This window comes from Magnolia sinica, chromosome 12, assembly GCF_029962835.1.
Source record: "Magnolia sinica isolate HGM2019 chromosome 12, MsV1, whole genome shotgun sequence".
Classification (NCBI taxonomy): Eukaryota; Viridiplantae; Streptophyta; class Magnoliopsida; order Magnoliales; family Magnoliaceae; genus Magnolia; species Magnolia sinica.
The window spans coordinates 81,758,054-81,775,694 of record NC_080584.1 but is presented as its reverse complement, the minus strand read 5'-3'; the positions used below and the strand labels follow the sequence as shown (position 1 = coordinate 81,775,694).

Below are 17,641 nucleotides of genomic sequence, written 5' to 3'. Positions count from 1 at the left end.
GTGCAATGAAATTACATGTAAGGTTGTTGAAATCGTTTTGATGCGCATTAGAATGCTCGATGGGGTGGAGCATATCTTAACATATTGGAGACACATTCCTAACCAAATGAAGAATCTCATCTTTCTATGGGCATTAGAGGCACTTGGATGCAAGCTTACTAGTTTTGATTAAGTCATTAAAGTTTCTAGATGAGCACTCATAATGATGAAAATGTAGTGGAATATAAATATTTACAAATTGATCAAGCATATCGTATTGGGTGGAGTTGCAATGTCTATAGCATAACCCACATCAACGCGTATGGGCCACACAAGCGAGCGCAGTATGAATGTACTCTGCCACACCTTGAAAATTGGCACCCGAGTATGGAGACTCTGATCTCGAGTTCCCAGGTGTGAACCTAGGAAAATGCACATGGTCGAGTTCCCACACATCCGCATAGTCCAGTTAACAGTCACGCATGATCAATAATTAAAATAGGTTTAATCAGCGGCATCAAAAGTTAAGCAGAGATAATTAAACTCATAAATATATGACTAATATTTAAAATGTACACTCCAAAAGTGGTGTTCGGCCAAATACAGGCTACACAAGTCACAATAAACATTCAACAACACAACTAATAGAGTCCACTAGTTGGGGAATCTAAAATACCAATTCTCAAAATGTATAAAGAGGAGTGAAGTGGAGCACTCCGCACAAGCCTGCTCATCCACTATGTCTTGTCTAATGTGCCGGTCTCAATAGTACCTATATTAATAATAGTATCTGATTGGTGTTTTAAAACACTATCCCAGGTGGCAGTGAGTATCTAACTCTGCGGTTCCATTATTTTTAAGTTACATATGTTATCGACTCAACCAACACAGGAAATGATAAAGCAGGTAAATAGCCACTTCCTAAATACTCTTATTAAATGCACATATAAAATTATGAAATGATGTATGCTCTTGCAATCCAACACCCCCTCACAAGCGATTCTAATGCCTATTTTGAAATGCCAACACTCCCTCATCATGCGACTCTAATGTCAAATCGTAATACCCTAAACTAATAAAATACAATTGATATGTATGTTTAGTTGAATGGTTATTGAGTCTCATTCATCCAGTATATTAAGGAAGTTTTTTTTTTTAACACATGCACACACACTCACTATTAAGGAAGTTAGAATGCCTCTATTTTATCATTAGTCTCAACCAGATCACTACGCTTGGAATGGCCATAGCAGCTCTTTGATTATGTCCCTTGATTTGTTTTGGGTTCATCACTCTCAATCAAACACATACGATAGGTAAGTTGTTAACAACGTTTCTCAACAAACACTGTGGGGAAGCTCGTCACCCCAACGTTGGCCGATAACACGGACATTGTGTCTCATACTACTATACTCAGCCCATGAGTCTTGTACATCATATCACTAATGGTTATAAGTAGACTCATTTAATAAGAATGTGGTATCTTATATTCATTTGTTCGTTACTATACATTGAGAACATACATGATCACTATTGGGCTAATTTGATTGACCTAGTAGAACCCCGACGCAACCGGAATCGGGTGCAAGCATCCCGCGTAGTCCATCTATTGTTGGTCGTCCATATTCGACCCAAGTCGATCAAACAATACTAGGGTGGCTAACATAACTCGGGTCACCCTTCAATTTAGGCGATTTGCTGACTAACCCAAAATCGTAAGTAGTTATAAATATCATTAAGTATTAAAATTCATTAGATAATCTTAATAAATTTTTGCATAAACCTTAAATTTAACAACTTATTCATTCAAGCATTTCTTCGAACATGCGAGCATCAATAAGCAAGTAATAGCATGATTTATAATTAAAATCAAAATATTGAAGTTATCATACATCAAGATATTTACAACAAGTAATTATTAACTGTGACCATCAAGGGTCGATAGAACGGTAACATAGGAATAATGGTTCACACCTTTACGATGATTCGCCCGACTTAGCACCTCTAGGTTTAGGGTTTCGGGAAAAACCACCAAAACCTAAACAATTACGAAGGCTATATGGGAATTTAGTGAAATCGATCTACATAACCTGGAGTTTGGAAGTAAGGCTTGGATCTTACCTTTAATCGCTATCAGGAAAACTCCGATAAATGTTTCACTTGCGACTATAATGATGATTGAAGAAGAGAAGAACAACATCTTTTAATCAATTCATCTCTCACTCTCTTTTTATTCTTCTTTCTCCTTTTTATATCTCTTTTTCTCAAAGTTATGGTATAAATTTGTACGGGGAGAGGGGGTGTAAAATGAAATGGTATTTATAATGTCAGAATGTGCACAAATGGCCCTAATGACCCTTTATTCATACTAACCCCAAGGCATATTATTTCCAACCACTGAGATAACAGGAGGTGTACAGGTCAATCTAAGCATAGGATCAGTGTTCCAATAGGCAATCTATGTTTGGACACAACCATTTGATGATTGGACATCCCAATCAACTGAGAAGGCTCTAACTCAGATCAATGGTCATCGAGCATCAATCGGGTGTATAACTATACGGATGTAATCAGGGTAATATCTCACACAATTTTTTCTAAGGAATTAGTCGTGATATATCTGATTGGTGCCCTAAATTTGGTCATCATCTAACGGTTCGAAAGCCACATATTTGGCAAAGACCAGATATGGACAATTAACTTAAGTTCTTGACTAATTTCAAGAATATTCACACATCTCATGCACTAGCCTTCTGAGTCCAAGTTGAGCGACAAGTCGTTGATGCTATTGAAAAAAATTTTAAAATCCATGTTTAGTTGCTTGAATGTTTTGGTATTATGCTCGATGACATCGAAGGCTTCCGATGTCATTGACAATCTATTGATGCCATCGAAGTGCCATCAAAGGTGTTATCGAACGTGCACGTAGAGTTACACAGAATTGCATAAGTGCGGGATTTATTTCCTATTTCGATTGTGATTCTCATAAAGGTTATATATATAGGTGTAATTAGGAATAGGGGGATCAAATAACTTTCTAATTCGTTCCTAGGGTTTCAAAGGTATAGGTTAATTGGGTGATTAAAGGCTTGTTCAAATTGGGTAATCTCTATCTCTTGTAATTTTCTACTTTCATAGTGCATAATTGTTGCTTTAGGCCATGGTTTTTCCTCACAAGGGTTTTTCTACAATAAATTATGAGTCTTTGTGATTGGGCTTGATTATGCGATTGAAATAATTTACTTAATTCATCTCTATGTGCTTCTGCGGTTTCCCAACAAGTGGTATAGAGTTAAACGTTAAGACACAATTTGAATCTGAAAGCATAATATCAATGGCTTCTAATCCTAAGTTCGATGTTGAAAAATATTTCGCGAAAAATAACTTTGAAATATGGAAGGTCAAGATGATTAGTTTTCTAGTTCAACAAGGATTGGACGATGCCATCCTTGAGAAGATGTCAAATTCTTTGACAAATGAAGAATGGAATAAGATGGATAAGAAGCGAGAACCTCCATCCAACTGCGCCTAACGGATGAGGTTCTCTATAATATCATGATAGAGAAAACTGCAACAAATACATGGGCAAAATTAAAGGGCATCTACACGAAGAAAACTCTTAAGAATCGCCTGTACTTGAAGCTTCAGTTGTTCAATCTGAAGATGACAGAGGGACGTAATGTTAAGTCCCACATTAATAACTTTAATAAGATAATTTACATATTGTTGGATGTGTAGGAAATGATGAATGATGAGGATCAAGTATACATCTTATTGAATTCTCTCCCAGCTTAGTATGAGTCATTCAAGGACTTGTTGTGCACTGGTAGATTGACCATAAGCATTGATATTATTATCTCATCCCTTCGTGGAAAGGCGATGAGAAAGAAAAATAGTGGTGACATGGGTGCATTTACTAATGCATTGGTTATAAGGGGACAAAATTCTGATTAAGACAATGAATCTTCTCGATCGATATATAAATCTAAGGAAAAGGGCAAAGGAAAGTTAAAGTGTTGGAACTGTGGGATGTCTGGGCACATAAAGAAGGATTACACAAATCCTAAAGTAAGAAAAAAGAATTCAATGGCTTCTTCCAAGGAGGCAAACACAATAGAGTCTGATGAAGGTACGAGTGAAAGTGATGTGGGACACTTATACAATGATCATAAGGATGAATGGATTTTGGATATTGGGTCATCATATCACATGACTCCTCATTAGAATTGGTTCACCAGTTACAAAGGGTGTGTTAGTGACCAGGTATTTATGGGCAATGATAATGCGTGTAGTGTTGTTGGTGTTGGATTGGTGCGCATCGATATGTTTGATGGCATGGAGCGTACCTTGACCGAGGTGAGACACATTCCTGATATTAGGAAGAGCTTGATCTCTTGGACCACTCAAGACGCTTCGGTGCAGATTCATCAGTTGTAATAGTGTCCTTAAAGTTTTAAAGGGCTAACTTGTTGTCATGAAAGCGTAGAGGAGCAGGAACCTTTACAGGTTAATCGGGAGCACCTCATCAGGTAGAGTTGTAGGGTCTGTAGCAGATTCAATGTCTACACGTATGTGACATGCACGTCTAGGCCACATGAGTGAGCGAGGCATGAAGATACTTTCTGACCATTGTTTAATTCCAGCTTTTGAAATTTAAAATTTTAATATATGTGGACATTGTATATATGATAAAAAATCTAGGTTCTCTTTTAAATATGGTAAACATGTATGTAAGGGTGTTCTTGTCTATGTGCATTATGATGTATGGGGGTCGGCGCCCGTGGTTTCTGTTGGAGGATCATTATAGTTCATCATGTTCATTGACAACTACTACAGAAAAGTGTGGGTTTATTTTATGAAAAATAAATTCGATGTTTTCACCAACTTCAAGCAATAGAAGATGATGCTTGGAAAATAATCAATGCAAAATGTGAAGGTATTAAGGACACATAACGGTGGAGAATTTACTTCAGGTGAATTTAATCAATACTGTAAGGATGAAGGGATCATGAGGCACAACACAATGTACTACACACAAAAGCAAAACGGTATTGCTGAGTGGATGAATCATACTCTATTGGAGATGGCCCGATGTATAATTAGTAATGCAGGGTTAGGCAAGAAATAGTAGACTGAGGCCATTAATATGGCTAGTTACTTGGTAAATCGGAAGTAGGTAGACTATTAGGGATTGTAAAATTCTATAGGAAGTATGGAGTGGTTAGTAGGTAGACTATTAGGGATTGTGTGTGTTTGGTTGTGAAGCTTACTCTCATATATCATCTGTTGAGAGAGATAAGTTAGAGTAAAGAGCCAAAACGTGCATCTTTGTTGGCTATGGTGGTGTTGTGAAGGGGTACATATTGTATGACTAGATCACACAGAAAATCATCATCGGTTGTGACATCCAATTCAACGAAGGGTCCTTATTCCATAAGGATATGTTTGAGGAATCGAAAAAGTTGGTTGTGAACATTCAAGTAGACACGGATGATACTCAGGTTGATGCAAATATGCAGATAGAGTTCCAAAAGTAAGTGGAGCAGCCACCTTTAAAAAGAAATTCACCGCGGGATTACAAGTTATCGACTAAATACAAGAATAACTCAAATGTCAATTTTTCTCTCATTGCAGATAAGGGGGATCTGTCTACTCTTCAAGAGGCTCTTGATGAGCATGATGTTGAAAAGTAGAAAGAAGCGATGGATGATAAGATGGACTTATTATACAAAAATGAGACATAGGAGCTGGTAGAGCTTCCCTTTGTCCATAAAGCGATCGAGTGCAAGTGAATTTTCAAGTAAAAATATGATAAGTACAAGGTAAGGTTGATAGCGAAGGATTACGCTCAAAGAGAATGTATCGACTTCACTAAGATATTCGCAGCGGTTGTAAAGCAGATATCTATTAGATTCGTGTTAAAGCTGGTTGCACAATACGATCTCAAGTTGAAACAGATGGATATAAAGACTGCCTTCATGCATGAAAAATTGGAAGAACGGATCTACATGAAGCAACTAGAATGTTTCGAAATAAAAGGGATAAAGGACAATGTTTATAGGTTAAAGAGGTCGTTATATGACTTGAGACAATCGCTTAAACATGGTACAAAAAGTTTGATTTTTTCATGGTAAGTTAGAAGTTTACTAAGAGTGAATATGATCATTATGTCTATTACAAGTAGGGTCGAAAGTCGGGCGGGTTCAACCCGACCGACCCGACATTGGGTTGGGCTTGGGTAGGATGTATCGAGTTCGGTCTCGGGCTTGGGCTATACAAACACCAACCCGATAAAACTTGGGTCGGGCTTGGGTTGAGGTCTCAAGTTGCCCGACCCAACCCGAACCCGATTGATATATAAGTTCCTTATAAATTATAATTAAGTGTGGGTCTTCTATGTTGAAGGCATAGGAAATTCCAATGCCGTCAGGTTTCATTGGTCCACGTCCTTTCCGATGACTCAAGCTAACAAGATACGCTGGATTTCTCTCTCCCAAATAGATTGGGCGCTACACAACATGACTTCTAGAGAAGTAGTCATCCTATATTTTTAGCTTGTTTGTTTAGAAAAAATCAACTTTTTTACAATAAATAGCTACATATATAATTAATAAAATCATAGGTACAAAAAATAACTTACATTGAAAATAAAATAGACTAATGTAATAACAAAAATATTAGCATATATCCACCCGACCAATCCTGTAGCATCTCGGGTTTTCAAGGGCCGTGTAAGAACTCGGCTCCCAAATTTTCAGGTGTCATAAGCGCCCTAATGGACTTCATATTTTAATTATATTTGGATGATCTCATAAACACTGGATGATATAGCAAGGCATGGATCATAAATATGTCATAAAGCAGTATCAATTGCTACTAAATATAAAAATATTCAAAGCACGAATCCAAATTCATCTAAATAGGGATCTAGTCTTACCCATACATGACCCAAAGTAACTAGGGGCTTGGATGAAAAGCATTCATCATGGACGGGCCCACAGACCACCTACCATCCGCCATGGGCTGGTGGCAGGGGGAGTACCCAATCCGTTTATGTAAAAAGAGGGGTATTTTCGTCCTCAAATTCGCTGTCCGTATGAGCAGGTCTAAATTGCAAAACAAAGTTATGTTTCATAAAAACAGCTGGATAAAAGGTGGGGTCCACAGTCCCAAATTTCTGCTTTGTAAATATACCGTTGAACAAACAGTGGAGTGTTGCAATGAACCTGCCTGGGCAATTTCAAAGCACCGTCATGGACAATTTCCTTGGAAATATTCCCACCCGTTATATAAATGAGAAAATCAACATTAACTCTCAAACAGTTTGAGGTTTGTAATCTATTACAGTTCTCTTCTATTTGTTTTCTTTTTTCTGCTTACTTTTCTTGAAAGTTTTTACTTTTGTCCAATTTCTTCATAAAATTTTTGCTCTGCAGACGGTTGGATTCGCTGTCTCAGAGACGAGAGACTTCAGGTGCTGTTTTATTGAAAGATCAGATGTCTCTCTCTCTCTCTCTCTCTCTCTCTCTCTCTCTCTCTCTCTCTCTCTCTCTCACATAAGATAGAAAGCAATATCTGGATATTGGCCAGAGAATGATCTTGAATGTATAGGTCGATAGGCCTGTATCATATCAGTATCAGGCCGGTGTCGGTACTGATATTTGTTATCAGTATCAGGCTTGTATCATATCAGTAGCAGGATACACATGTGTGTGTATTTCAGAGGCTCCTTAAAACTCCCATTTTCCTTCTTTTTTTTTTCAAGTTTTTTCTTCCATACGGACTGTTGCAAGTAAATAATTTTAGATAAGCAATTTAATTAGACCAGTCTCAAAGTTTAACGTTCGCATTTGATAGACATCGAAAATGAACTATATGATTCGATTACTCTCAAGTCTCAAACCTCAGCGGTCTTGGGCATATCATAGAGGCCAACAGTCTGATTAGACCAATCTTAAAGATGAATGGTCTGACTGGATGGATCTCAAAGATGAATGATCTAATAGAAATAATCTCAAACTTCAACAGTCAAATTATGCAGATCTCAAAGATGGATGGTCTGATTGGATTGATTTTGAACAGAAAGGTCTGATTGGATACATATTGAAGATGACTTGTCATATTGGGCTTATCTCGAACGATCGGATTGGAGATATAAAAGATCAATGGTCTGATTGGACTGATCTCAAAGATTAACTGTCCAATTGGATGTCCAAGGCCTCTCTCTCTCTCTCTCTCTCTCTCTCTCTCTCTCTCTCTCTGGTCTGGACATCCAAGGATTCTTTCTCTTACTCAGTCCAAGAAAACTTACTCAGTCCAAGAAAGCTCTATGGTCTGGACATCCAAGGAATCTTTTTCTCTAACTCAGTCCAAGAAAGAACGTTTAATAGTAGGTGATTAGGTTTCCAGAAGAGCTAAAGTTTGGTGCTAAGCCACCCTATAGATTTTTGTGTACCCTACTATGAAAAGAACATATTTACCTTCCTAATCATCCAAATCGTTTGACTAACTGTGGTCATCAAATTAGGCCATCCTATGTTGCCCCCAAGTTTTTTACAATAGATATTAACCATTGGGAAGCATGGTTTAAGATAAATTAAAGGTTAAATTTTAAAGTCAACAGTTAAAAAACCTACGATTAATCAATCAAAAACCATAAAAGTCTTTTAAAATATTTTATCCAGAGTCTAAATTTCAAGATTAGCCCACATACAAATGTCCTAGGTAAATTAAATGAATTCCATGTTAGATGACATGAACTTTGATGACCTTAACCCACCAAGCCACACCTACTTTTGTTGGCTTCTATAGAGCCCTATAAAGTAAATTTAAGAAGTATCAATCAAGATCTCTCCATCCACACATACTCAGGTCCAAGGATTTGATCTAACGAAACTAGCACAACTAGAAGTATCTTTTACTATAGGAATGATGGATGTCCCTGACTATACTTCAATGTGATCCTGCCAATGTCAATAAGATCCCAAACCTAGAAACCATTCATGACATATTCACACACTTATGTAGTCTAGTATAAATGCATGCCAACACCAAGTCGGGCCCAATTTTGAGATTATCCATCTTGACACTAAGTCTTCTCATATAAGATTAATCATAATTTATAGGTGTGTTCAAGCACCTATCTAGTTATAGTCATGGCCTAGGTATTGAGATCCATAGATCACAACTCTTTCTAACTACATGCTAATATGTCTAGTCTTAGAGTACCTGAGGACAATAAAACCACAATGATAAAATATATATGATGTATCACACACAATAACTAGATCACAACTCTTTCTAACTACATGCTAATATGTCTAGTCTTAGAGTGCCTGAGGACAATAAAACCACAATGATAAAATATATATGATGTATCACACACAATAACTAGATCACAACTCTTTCTAACTACATGCTAATATGTCTAGTCTTAGAGTGCCTGAGGACAATAAAACCACAATGATAAAATATATATGATGTATCACACACAATAACTAGGCCAATAAATGAATAATCATATTTAAGTAGGTCTAAGAGTAATATAGCGTTAAATTTTTAAGGCACTACACCAGCAATCTCCCTCTTACCCTAAAACTAAGCAATCTCCTCATGCAATCCAATACTGAGTCCATGAGCATGAAAAGAAGCAGGTAAAGCCTTGGTTACGGGTATGCCACGTTAGTTATCTGTAGATGCTACTCATGAAATCTTAGTAGTCTTGTCCGCCACATATTCTCAAATGATATCTTAGTAGTCTTGTACGTCCACCACATATCCTCGAATGATATGATATGGTACTTCTAGTTAACGAGCTTAGTCTTTCCATAGTATCTAAGCTCCTTGCACTGTACAATTACACAATTGTTATCATAGTATGTAGGTAACGGTTTATCCACCATTGGGATAGCCCATTACTCCGAGGCAAACACAACTTCCTTAGATACTTCACTAGTGGCTCTATATTCCGCCTCTATAATTGAATTCACAATGCAATTTTTCTTGGCACTATGTCAATTGATAGCACTACCTGCTAGTCGTTCTTCTAGCATTAGGATTAGTTTGAAAGTTTGCATTGGTATATTTGACTATAGACAAATCCCATGCCCTTATATCAAGACGAGCTCTTCCTTCTTCTTCTTCTTCTTCAGATATTTCATAGTGTGTTTCACCTCCTCTAATGATTCATGCCTACAGTAGCTCTCAAAATTCAGAAACTATTACTAATTTATTGAATTGCTTCTGAGGCATTTTTGAGTCACCCCTGTTGTGGTTTGTACTCTATAATAATTTTTTTCTATTTGTTTTTCTTCGTTTTTAAAGTTTTTTCTTACTTCATATATTTGTGCTTTTGAAGGCCTTTCTGGATTAGATTCTCTAAGAGACGAGAGAGACTTCAAGCGTTGTTTAATTGAAAGATCAGCTCTCTCTCTCTCTCTCTCTCTCTCTCTCTCTCTCTCTCGTGCAGGATATATATATACATATGTGCAATCATACGTGGTATATAGATGGATTCAAATATATCTGTTAACATCTTTCTACAGATTTCTACGTATCTGTCACATCTTCTTTATATTGCATGTTGTTATGCTCAAGGAAAAAATAATACATCTTATAAAATGTAGTCCTTAAAATAAGATGCATCAGAGCCATGATTTGGCATTGATCTTGACCGTTCATCTCCTTTGATCCTCATTATTCATCACCCAGCGTCCAATCACCCGATTTGCACCACCAGTGCCATCATCACTATGTTCACGCGTGCACCATCATCCATCCAACCAACACATCAATGATCTATCTATCCATCCAAGCATGCATGCATCACATATACACTAATAAAAAAATTCAAATGGAAAAATATTTTTAAAATAAATGGATTTTTATTTTTAAATATTAAAAAATGATTTCCACCAATAAAGGCAATATTTGAACCATAAAAAAGAAGAAATTAAAAGAAACTCTAGATCTTAAAATATAGAAGTTAAATTTATTTTTTCAAATTAAACAGTTTTTTTTAAAAAAAAATTTTGAAATTATAAATAGTTAATTTTTATTTTTTAAATTTTTTTTAAAAAAATTGAGAGATCAACAGTTATTGATAGATCAAGCCACTCTCTCATCATCATGTTAAAAATTAGGTCGCCAAATACATCAATTTGGGAAAGAAAATGGAGAAATTTCTAAATTTCCTAATTTTCTCAAAATTTCCTATTTCAATCTTAATATCTCGATTTTCCTTTCAAATCTATGACAATGCATTAGAATCATGCATGGACATGGATTGGAAGTAAAATCTTCAAGAAATGTAAAGAAAACCCCTTTTTTTTGCATGATTTTATACCCGGGCCACAAGGCTTTCTGTCCACGTTTTCTCCCCTAAATCGGATATTCAATCTGCAAGGTATGGAGATGAGTCACTGCAAGCCCCCCTCCAACCTAGATTTCGAAAAATATTTGACAAAAATAAAAATCTTGATTTTTCCTCTTCTTCTTTTTTTCACATTTGTTTTTAATTTTCACAAGCTGCTTGTTGAAATGAGGGTCCCGGCCGATAATATCGCTGAAACTATCAATCTTGGAAATATTGCTCTATATAGCAGCAATATTGGTGATATCGATAGTAAGGCTGAAAGTTGGACGGGTTCAACCCGACCAACCAATGACCATCCTGACATTAGGTTGGGGCTTGGGTAGGATATATTGGGTTCAGTCTCAAGCTTGGGTTATACAAACACCAACCCAATAAAACTTAGGTTGGGCTTAGGTTGAGGTCTCGAGTTGTCCGACCCAACCCAACCCAACCCGAACCCGAACCCGATTGATATATATATATATATATATATATATATATATATATATATATATGTTACTTATAAATTATAATTGAGTGTGGATCGTCTATATTGAAGGCACAAAAAATTCTAGTGCCGTCGGGTCTCATTGGTCCATGTCATTTCTGATGACTTAAGCCAACTAGATATGCCGGATTTCTCTCTCCCAAATAGATTGCGTGCTACACAACACGACTTTTAACGGAGTAGTTGTCTTATATTAAAGCTTGTTTGTTTAGAAAATTTGAAGTTCTTTATAACAAATAACCACATATATAATTAATAAAATCATAGGTATAAAAAATAAGACATGTTTTGAAATATAATAGACTAATGCAATAATGAAAATATTAGACATGGATCCACCCCACCGAGTCCACTTGGGTTGGGCTTGGGTTGAGAATTCCCAACCTGAGGTTGGGTTGGGTTGGGTTGGGTTAGGATTGAGATATAGGAACATTGAGTTGGGCTAGGATTGAATTGCCATATGTTCAAGCCGTCTGGGACCGACACAACTCATATGCATTCCAGTGCATGCGATCATTCTCGCAATGATCTCTCTCCTCTCATAAGTTAGCAAAGTGAGAGAAAAACTTAGATACTCACAAAGTTAACAAAAAGGGAAAGAAAAATAGAAGAAATACCTTGGCAGAGTGTGATAAATGATGCAAAGTCAATTAAAAATTACTTAGAAATTTCATGTATAGCTAGCAAGTAATTAAATATAAGCCTCTCAAATCATCCATAACAATTTAGATGTTTCATTACTAAAAATCATGCATTATTTGATTGTCTTACTATAAGAACGGTTGTCATGTATTGAATGGCTTAAAAGAGAAGGAAAAAAATAATAATAATAAATAAAATTCCAATGGCCTTATGTCAACTAGCAACTTAGTCTGCATCAGATGTTAGCATGTTTTAATCATGCCCTACAAACTTGAAAACTCAAACTTGGCTTTAGAGCTAGGCATGTATGACCCAATCCGGTAGATCCGACCTGTTCCGAACTGAACCGACAACTTGGATTGGTGAGGATCAAGTAGGATCAGTCGGATCCGACCGTTCATCAGATCGAGTTCGGATATATATATAGTCGATCCGATCTGAAATCTGATCCAATCTGGCCAGACCCACCCAATGTTCATTCAACACTATTTACTGTAATGTCGTCCACTTGAGATTGGGATATACCTCATTTTTTCTTTAATATCATAAAATAATCTAGAAAAATAGGTGGATGACATGGATGAAATAAAGACACCGACTATCCACCATTGGCTGGTGGAAGGAGGAGTAGCCAATCCGTCTAGTGTGCTGCTAGAGGTGCATCGAGCACCGAGCGGCATAAGGGAAAAAGTTCTATGTCGTCCAGCTCATCGGAACTTCTTGTGAGGTCGAGCTGTGTGGGCCCCACCGTGATGTGTGTCGAACATCAACACCGTGTATTTGATGGGTCCCCTTTAAATTATGGGATATCCCATAAATCAGCCGTCTATGGAACTCAGGTGGGCCATACCATCTAAAATCACGTGAAGACATTCCTAAAACATACAAAAGCACTTCGTGGGGCCCATTTAAAATTTAGATGCATCTGAAACTTGGTCTGACCCCTCATCCAAGTGGGACACACATAATGAATGGTCTGGATTTGTGAACCACACCTCGGTGGGCCCAAAAAATATTATAAATATTGTAATGGGAGGTTAACGTGTAACATACGTAAAGTTTTACAGACTGCTAACAGTGGCTGGCAGGTGTACCAATGCACCAAGATGAAAGGTGGGCCTATCCGATACTATGGATTGCAAACGTTTTTGTCATGCAAACGATTGCTATGACCCTTCTTCTATGACGTGTTGATGAAATCCTGTCTGTCCATCATGACTGCCATCTCACGCTTGATCAAGAGCTCAAAAATCAGGTCAACTCATGACACATAAATGCTACATGATCAGGAACAGTTAATCAAGGGTGGTGTCCCCTCTCAACTGTTACTGCTCATGTGTCCCACCACCAAAGTTATGGATCGGCTTGTATTTTGGGGCCATGGCCAAACGGGAAAGGGCACATGAGATGGTTGGAGTGGATGTCATGAAAACGTCATCTTTGCACCCGAATATGGTGAGAATGTTTGGGGGTGGGCCATCCCTATATAAAACTCGGATCGAAAGAATTCTAACCGTCCAAATTTAATGGTGTGGCACCAGTGATTAGTGGATGGACGTGATTTCTGATAGTCCGGGATCGAGAAATGCAAACCACTTTTTGGCAAGGCCAGGTATTTTGTCAGGCCAGCAGGCAGCAGGTGATTTGACGTTAGAAAGTTCTGTGGGTCCCATCATGAGGTATGTGTTATATCCAAACCGTCCATTCATTTGGCAGGCTCATCTTAAGGCTTGAGTCGAAAAATTAGACAAATCTAAAGATCAAGTGGACCACAATGCAAAAGGTACTAGGGTTGAACGTCTACCATTGAAATAGAGGATTCGATCCGAACTGTATCCAACCCAATCTGACTCTGTTTTCCTGACCGAGTCGTACTCAGTTCGGGTCAGGTTAGCAGTGTGACGGATCAGAACGAGTCAGAGGACTCGGACTCGGTCCCGAATCGGATCGAGTTCGGTCCGAGCATTGAAAGTTTCGGACCTGAGTCGAGTTGGACCCAATCCAGTCCGATTCGACTCGATGCCCATCTCTACTTGGCTCAATGTCTGGGTCTGGCTATGTTGAGTCAAATCGAAGATTGGACCTAGTCTTTAATTAATCGACTCAGTATTTTTATAATTAGATTTATTTTTAATGCATATAATGTTGTAATAAACAAGAAATTAATTAAAATACCCAAATAAAATATATTTCCACAATGTAGTGTGGTGCTAACGTCAAACCCTCTTTGTTAAGTGAGGTGCTATTTCGATATAGTCTTGCGAAATACAATTTTTCTAGTTAAGAGAGATAAAAAGCCTGTTGACTGGGCTAGAAACTCAGTCGAGTAATATCAAGTCGTCCATGTGTAGACCCGAGTCTATGAGCTTCATAACATAACCAGGTCACGCCAGGCGGTGAGTTTTCACAAGATACAGCTCGTTTCATAAGTCAAGTTGACTAGAGTTTCGAGTCGACGTCCCACCTAATTTTCGAACCATGGTTTTCATCCGTTAGAAACATTTCATGGTTGCATTTGAGTTTATATATTCCATGTGTAGCATTTTAAGTGCATCCGTACCAAGTATGTAAGCAGCCATAGCATTAAATTACTCCCAGACGTAGAAAGACGCGGGAGGTAAAAGGGTGAAGTGCATTGAACCGTGTGCCATACACCGTCGACTTCAGTGGTGTGTTGACGTCACCAAGTTACGTGGATACCATCATGGTATATGTGTTAGAGTCGGGATCTTCTTTTATCAGGTCAACAGAGAATTCCTGTTACCCTAATGGTTTGGCGTCCGAAGCTGTTTTTTATTATTTTTAATTTTTTAGTGAGTGGTGACGTGGACCAATGAGAATTAGGGTATCAGGAATTCTCTGTTAACCTGATAACAGAGGGTTCGGACTCATATGTGTTATATCCACGTCATCCATCCATTTTCAAGAAATCATTTTTAAGTAGTGGGCCCACAAATGAAGCACATCGAAGCTCAAGTAGATGACAGAACATGGGCATTGAATGCCTACCCTGGAAACTTCCACAGGGCTCCAGAAGTGAAGTCTTAAATCAAGTTTACTTCAATTTCCCAATTCATTAAGGTTTGTGTGACCTTTTGAATAGGTTGCATGGCAAATAAACATTATGGTGCGCCCCAGGAAGTTTACAAGAGCCAACTTCTTTACGTGATGTAGTGCATTTGAGCTTTGGCTCTACCTTATTTTTTGGCCCAAGCTTTAAAATGATCTCACATAATGCATGGAGAGTGTGAATATAACACATACATCATGGTGGGGCCCACACAACTTGGTGACATCCATGCACCACCGAGGTCCCCAATCCACTTTTAAGGGTGACGTGGGAGAAATAGAGCTGGGCACGGGAGTACTCAACTCACCCGACTCGACTCGTCATCCATTTTTATCTCCTCTAGCAGGTCTCAAGTAGTTTAGGACAACCTGCAGATTTCTTCTTCACCAAAAATCATCCTAAAAATAAATAACTGCAGTAGTATCAGCTTTTTTTTTCCTTTAACGAAAATTACTCATTGACAGGTTGAAATCTCACCAGGTTTTTCTACGTAGCTTTGTAGAGGTTCGCACTCCATTTCATTCTCATATTGGTGGGGGAGATAGTAGAAATGGCTGAATTCATCATGGAACAAATAGTTTCTAAGGTCACCGATGCATTGATATCTCAAGCAAGCCTCGAAGAAAATATTAACATTTTGAGAAATAATATGAATGAGTTGAAAAGCCGAGCGGCCGACATGATGGAACAACTGAATACAGGACAGGTAATGTATGGGAAGAAGCCAAAGGGAGAGGTGCAGTTATGGCTGAAAAATGTTGAAAAGAAAACGGCAGAAATGGCTTCCATGGTACAGGATTATACGGAAAGAGGGAGAAATTTCTCGTTCTCGCATGTAGATTTAGGAAAGCAAGTGCAAAAGAAGATCCGAGAAACAGTGGATCTTAAGAAGAGTGGTCAATTTTCAGATGGGTTATTTGCCGACATATTGCTAGACAGTGGAAGAATACCCACAATAAAACTCGTGGGAGACAGGAACTTGGAAAAAATTTGGAATTCCTTAATAGATCTTGGGGTTGGAATATTAGGTGTCTATGGTGTTAAGGGAGTTGGCAAGACAACCGTCATGTCCCACATTCACAACATGCTCAAGGAAACTTCAACTTACAATTGCGTCATTTGGGTTACTGTGTCAAGTGACTCTGACCTGAAAAGATTACAAACTGACATAGCAAGAGAGATAGGTTTGGAGCTTTTGGAAGAAGAAAATGAAATGAGAAGGTCAATGAAACTGTTTCAGGCTTTAACACGGAGGACGAAATTCATACTAATATTAGATAATATGCAGGAAGCATTTCGTTTGGAAAAGATAGGAATTCCAAAGCCAAATATAGACAATGGTTGTAAATTAGTGTTGGTTACTCGTTCGCTGGATTTGTGCATAGATATGGACTGCCAGAGAAAGTTGAAAGTGGACATTCTATCAAAAGACGACTCATTCCAGTTGTTTATTGAAAATCTTGGCGCTGATGTGGAGATTACTACAGAAGTAGAACAATATGCAAGAGATTTTGCTGAAAACTGCGGTGGCTTTCCGCCTAGAATCATTGAGATAGCAAGGTCAAGGACAAAATTTGCAGAGAGGGGGAAGGCAATGTTGGAAAAGAATATAGTTTCTATGTGGAAATACGTAGACGAAGAGCTTAAAAACTCGACTACAGTGCGGCAGCAGAACATCAAAATGCCCCTCCGACCCTGGTTTCTGGAAGACGAAGACGGTGAAGAGCATGGAACCAAAAGAAAAGCAGTAGAACTAGAAGACCAGGAGGGACGTGGAAAGAAAAGAAAAGGAAAAGAGTCATCATATATTGCTTCTACATCACAGTCACCAGGTTCTCCTTAGGTTAGGTTTCTGCTCTCTCTATCCATCTTTTGAATTGTTAAGAATGGTATGCCATTACTGCATGTTTGGTTGTAGCATTTTATCTAAACTCTCATCAAATCTTTTAGAAAGAGTACTTGTCACCATGTTCTCATTAGGATGAGTTTTTGCTCACTCTATCTTTCAAACAAGCACTTGTCAAGAATGCTGTGTCAGTGATAATGGCTCTTGAATGTTACACATTACCATCTTATCTAAATTCTCTCA

The 17,641-nt window shown here is 37.9% G+C and overlaps 1 protein-coding gene across 1 annotated transcript; it reads left to right on the top strand.

Moving 5' to 3' along the window:
* Positions 1-16,102: 16,102 nt before the first annotated feature.
* On the top strand, positions 16,103-17,303 carry LOC131220326 (disease resistance protein RPS5-like). The gene is made up of 2 exons (XM_058215273.1): positions 16,103-17,143; positions 17,187-17,303. Exons 1-2 carry the CDS (start codon positions 16,103-16,105, stop codon positions 17,301-17,303), a joined length of 1,158 nt encoding a protein of 385 aa, XP_058071256.1.
* Positions 17,304-17,641: the final 338 nt, after the last annotated feature.